We start from the raw sequence: 6,003 nt of genomic DNA, 5'->3' as shown, positions 1-6,003 counted from the left end.
GTTCTAAAGGAGGCTGATGTTTCTGAGCTTCAATTGATAGTGCGATGCCAAAGCTATTTAGAAATAGAGTGTCATAAGCCCCATTTCGTAACTAGACCAGAGCTTCATTGACAACTCAAAGTCTTAAGCATTTTCTCTTCTTTGGTCCTATATTATTTGGGTTACTTGAGGACAAGTAACAGTTTAAGTTTGGTGTTGTGATGCGTGAACATCTTATACCCCTTTTCCTAGCATCTTTTAGTTGTTTTTAGTTAGATTTTATTAAGTTTTATTATATTTTAGTGCAAAAATCCTCTTTGGATGCTACTTTGAGTTTTTGTTGTATTTTTATAATTTTAGGTAAAATTTGGGCAAATTTGGCAGAGTTTTGTGCAAAGACAAATAAAGGATAGTAGATGTTGTCAACTCTGACCTCCTTGCATTCCAATGGGCATAACTTGAGCTACAGAGGTCCAATTGATGCGGTTTCAATAGCGTTAGAAATATAACTTTCAGAGATTTCCAACAATATATAATAGTCTATACTTTTCTTCTAGAATCACTGCCAAATCTGACGCTAAACACCGAGCCTGGCGTTTAGCACCCAAAAGGGACAGAACCAGCGCCAGAAACTTTCCCCTACCGGCGCTTAACACCCACCCGGCGCTGAATGCCCACCCGGCGTTTCACGCCAGTAGGAGACCTTAGCATACACGAATTTTGACCCCTTTTAGGGCATTTAACACCTATTATTGGTGTTAAACGCCAGTAGCAGCCCGAATCACTCCTCTTTGGGCCTCTCAAGTAGATTTAGCACTTCTTAGCCTATTTTATTTTCTTATTGTAATTTTTAATTACAAACAATATCTTTTTTAAGTCTAGCATTTATTATTAGGTTAGTTTTTAAGGAATAAGATGCACCCTTTCTCGGATCACGCCTCCGGGAGGGGGACTTCTTCCTTCCGCACTTTTTCAGAACTCTGTTTTCTCTGTAAGTATGAGCAACTAAACCTCTTGGTTAAGGTTAGGAGCTCTGTTCATTTCTATGGATTGAGATTATTATTCTTCTATTTTAATATATGTTTGATTCGATTCTAAGGTGTTGTTTTCGTTCTTAATCTTATGAATTGGGTGGAACGGGAGTATGACCATTTTTTACATGAGTTCTTGTGATTCTCGAGAGAGTTATCTCGCTTGGACTACAACTTGAAAGCTCTCTTCCTAGACGGCTAATCACACAACCTAATGGGGATATGCAACATCTATTCAGCTGGGATTAGGGCCTTTGTGTTATAAACCAGTTTTCTGAACTTCACCCTCCAATCTGAATTGAGTGACCACGGGAGTGGCGCTTGATGAGGATTAGAGGAGATTAAATTGCTAAGGGATTAGGGTTTAATCACTTATGGTTTGCCATAGAATGAATCATTCATTTTTAAAATAGTTAGTAAGAAGTTTTAATCCGGAAAGATAAACATCTCTGAGACCTTAACTATTCTCTCATATAATTTACTTTACTTTTATTTTTTGCTTTCTTATTTTCTGCGTTTTATAACTTTAAAACATCACTTTTTGCTTGACTAACTAAGTGATTCATTCGACTATTGTTGCTCAGTCCATGAATCCTCGTGGGATCGAACTTCATTCACTTGAGGTATTACTTGGTACGACCCCGTGCACTTGCCGGTTAAGTTGTGGGAATTCAAAAATCCGCACCAGTATACCGGACTGCATTCAAGACCCCTATTGGGATGTCCCTATACCAGTTAGTCTATGGTAAGGCCTATCACTTGCCAGTGGAGTTAGAGCTCAGAGCATATTGGGCAACAAAATTTCTAAACTTTGATGCCAAGGTTGCAGGAGAGAAGAGGCTGCTCCAACTAAAAGAGCTTGATGAGTTCAGAAACTCTGCTTATGAGAATGTCAAGCTCTATGAAGAAAAAATCAAGATGTGGCATGACAAGAAGATAGCTACAAGAACTTTTGAGCCAAGCGAGCAAGTGTTATTGCTCAATTCAAGGCTCAAGCTCTTTCTTAGGAAGCTAAAGTCCCGGTGGTTAGGACCTTTTGTGGTAACCAGAGTGTCACCGTATGGTCATGTGAAACTTCAAAAAGAGAACTCTGATAGAAGATTCACAGTCAATGGCCAAAGTTTGAGGCATTATCTTGGAGGCGAGATTGATCGCCAAATGTCCACTTATCTACTGACTTAGCAGAACTGACCGTCAAGCTAGTGACGATAAAGAAGTGCTTATTAGGAGGTAATCCAACCATAGTATCCTTTGATTTCATGCTCAGTTTACTTTTCTCTTCGTTATATTTATCTTTTGATGATAATTCTGTAGTTGTTCTTTCTTTTATGTGTGTGTTAGTCATACAGAGTGATAAGAACATGAACATGTGCAATAAGAAGAAATTTTAGACACCCTTGAGGAGTTGAGTTCGAGCTGGGTGGCGCCAAACTTGGCCAGATCAAGTTTGGCGCCACATATGAAGCATTTTGGAGGCTATTTTCTCTAGAGGGGTTGTGCCAAACTTGGTCAGGTACTACGCATTTTTGAAGGATTTGTGCTAGAGGGGTGGTGCCAAACTTGGATTCCTGAAGTTTGGCACCAAACTTGGATTCTTGAAGTTTGGCGCTACCAATGAAGGAAAAAGGGCAATTTTCCTTGCCAGGGTGGCGCCAAACTTGCCCCCCTGGCGTTTGGCGCCAAACTTGGTCCCCCTGGCATTTAGCTCCTAACTTGGTCCCCCTAGTGTTTGGCGCCAACAACGATGTCAATTTTTTTAAAAAAAGAAAATTGCTTATCTGTGCCAAACACTGCATCACTAGCGTTTGCGGGGGATGCGGCGCCAAACACCACCTTTCCTAAGTTTGGCGCCAGCTCTCCCACTTTGGATCCTTTGTTGAAATCTTCTGAATTTCCCACCCCCTTGACAGTTACCTTCCCCAAATCTTCCCCATAATCCCATCTTACTTGCCTTTTTCCCTTCCCCAAACTCCCTCCATTCCCATCACACGTTTCTTTTTCCCTACCCCCACTCTTTGACCAAACCCTTCTACCAACCCAAATCCGCAACCGTTAACCCCCTCCACTCCCTATATATATCCATCCCTTAAAATTCCTGTTCTTTTATTTTTAAAATTCACAAACCCTTTTCTACATTTTAATTTTCTTTTTCTTTTAATTTTCTTTCCTCTTCCTCCCATAGACCTTCCATATTGCTTCCATCCCTCTTTCTTCCTCCTTGCTCCATTTTATTTTGCTCGAGGACGAGCAAACATTCAAGTTTGATGTTATTCCTTTGCTTGTTCTCTATTTGATTCCATGGCACCGAAGAGCACTGAGACCTCAAGAAAGAAGAAAGGAAAGGAACCAGCCACCGGTTCTTATGATTTAAGGAGATTTCATTCCAAATTAAATAAGGAGCATTTTTATGAGGTCACTTCCAAGAGGACCGTGATTCTGGAAGTGAAATTTGCACTTCAACTGGATGATATCCGAAAATCCAGTTTCAGATTCAGAGGCGAGTGTGGCAATTTTTGTGCAACCCACACATTAAGGTCAGACAATTAATGGTTCAAAAATTTTATGGCAACCTTTGAATCACCTACAAGGATGTCATTGGAGTCAATGAGAAGAACCATTAGAGCTTTGTGAGAGGAAAATTCCTTGACTTCAGTCCAAAGAGTATTCGACAAACCCTCCAATTGCCATTCCTTGATCATATGGCAGAGGGCTACATCGAGAGGGTGAATCGAGATTAGCAATTAGACCAAGTGTTGGCTGAGATATGCATTCCAGGGGCCCAGTAGAGAGTAGGTTCGGAAGGGATACCGAACCAACTTAAAAGCAGTGACCTTCTCCCTTTGGCTAGGGGATGGCTAGACTTCATCCGGAGGTCTATCATTCCTATTAGCAACCGGTCTGAATGCAATGTGGACCAAGCTATTATGATTCACGACATTATAAAGGGAGAGTTGGTGGAGGTAGAGGGCATCATTGCATAGCAGATCTATAGTATTACGTCCAACTCCTCTACACATGCTTGGCTGGGCTTCCGTATCTCATCAACCGCCTTTATAAAGCCTCTAGGGTGAAGATAAAAAATGATTTTTCTATTCCATTTTAGAAGCCTATCACTAAAAAGACTATGGAATATGTTCGGGAATATCAGAGGGTCCACAGAGAAGAGTAAGCCGAAGAGGAGGCTCAGCAGGACTAGCCTCCCCTACCTTAGGGACATTATTTTCGACCTCAGGAGCACTGACAGTAGCTCACATCCTCTCTTGAGCAGATGAGGATGCCATAGGATAGCCGCTGGGAGAAACTTACTTCCTCCCTCGATCAGATGAGGGAAATACAAGACAGTCACAATACTCTTCTCTATTAGTTGGTGGCGGAGCAAGATACTCAGTGCCAGGTGTTCTGGGATTAACGGTAAATCGACCAAGGTATAGTTTCGGTTTCTCGTATCTAAAATGTAATGTAATCTGAAAACATAGGCTAGTGAACCTAAGATAGGAATTAAATTGTTGATGTGGTTGATTGGTTGGTATGGATTGTATTATTATGTATGTGGTTAGTGATGTTGGAAGTTGTAGCTTGATGATATGATTAACTTGATATCATGTTGGGGGCTAAGCGGATGTGGTAATTGATATAAGTAATTGATAATGCGTGTTGTGTATTATTGAATTTGGAAAGATTGGGGATTGTGTATGATGTTATTGTTGATGGAGTATGTGATTGGTATATGATATTGATTTATATGTATAATGGTTGATTAAGTTGTGTATTGTTAGACTTGGATTATTTAGTTGATACTGGTAAAAATAGAGAGTTGATCTATTGTGGATCGAATAAGGGAGTTGGAATGTGGTTAAGGCTGAATTGGTAAGGTTTTGGTTGGTTTTAAAAGGATTTGGAAGTGTATGTTTGAAAATTGAGGCATGTTGGTTTTTAGTGAAAATTGTGATTTTGGCTCAACTTTAGCGAAGCATAACTTAGGCTTGGTTTGGTAAAGCTTTTTGGAGAGGTGCTTGTACTTTTAAAAAGCACAAGCACCTCATTTTACGTTTGGTAAATTAAAAAGCCCAAGTGCTTGTGCTTGCAGCTTTTAAAAGTTATGGGTGCTTTTGAAAGCACCTAACAAGGAGCTTTTTAAAGTTGGCTTGTGCTTTTTAAAATTTAAAAGTCTAATATAACTTCATATGGTAACTAATTTTCAAATTTAATGCTTGCATTTATGTCTATTATAGTATTTTTAAATTTTAAAAGCTATTTTACCAAACGCAATTGTTGTTGCTTGTGTTTATTGAAAGCTATTTTTAATTTGATTTACCAAACATAAATGCTACAACTTTTATAAAACCATCTTTTAAAAGTTAACTTTTATAAGCTACTTTTGAAAAGTAAAAGCTTTACCAAACTAAGCCTTAGTCTCCGGACCCCCGATTTGTGTCAAACTTATTTAGAAATAAAATTGGGTTCGAGATATTTATGCCGTTCAAAGAACAGAGGAAAAATGTTTTAAAATGAGGAAGTTATACTCGATCAAAGTTTGGTGCGAAAACTGAAAAATTAGGGCTCAGCAGCTTTTTGTGTTGCTGTATTATATGCGTACACATACATCCCATATGCGGGCAAAATCACATGCCCACGCGTAGGTGTTGCCCACGCGTACACGTGACATGGGGATTTTGCATACGTGAAATTCTCATGCACGACATGGGGATTTTAAGCGTGAGAAATTTGATAAACCACTATTTTATGGTTTATCTTGTGTTTAATTGAGTGGTTTTTATCAAGTCCCTACCCACTTATTCATATGATTTGCATGATTTTACAATTCCTTCCTAGTTTTGTTCTATGGTTGAAAACTTGCTTCCTAGAAGTCTTTAATTTGTGTATTTTAATTCTCCTTTATACCATTCGATGTCGTGATCCGTTTGTTAAGTGTTTCAGGCTTTATAGGGCAGGAATGGCTTAGAGAATGGAGAGGAAGCTTGCAAAAATGGAA

At 39.3% G+C, this 6,003-nt stretch overlaps 1 protein-coding gene across 1 annotated transcript; it reads left to right on the top strand.

The window, feature by feature from the left end:
• The first annotated feature begins 1,730 nt into the window (after window positions 1-1,730).
• LOC107640486 (uncharacterized) lies at window positions 1,731-2,192 on the top strand. The gene has a single exon (XM_016344005.1). It carries the CDS (start codon window positions 1,731-1,733, stop codon window positions 2,190-2,192), a length of 462 nt encoding a protein of 153 aa, XP_016199491.1.
• Window positions 2,193-6,003: the final 3,811 nt, after the last annotated feature.

This window comes from Arachis ipaensis, chromosome B5 (assembly GCF_059453495.1).
Source record: "Arachis ipaensis isolate K30076 ecotype BB chromosome B5, ASM5945349v1, whole genome shotgun sequence".
Taxonomy (NCBI): domain Eukaryota; kingdom Viridiplantae; phylum Streptophyta; class Magnoliopsida; order Fabales; family Fabaceae; genus Arachis; species Arachis ipaensis.
This window is presented reverse-complemented; position numbering and strand designations above follow the sequence as displayed.

What these genes read in the sequence shown, in the direction of transcription:
- LOC107640486 (XM_016344005.1), top strand. Translation starts at nt 1,731, where the DNA reads ATGTCCCTATACCAGTTAGTCTATGGTAAGGCCTATCACTTGCCAGTG.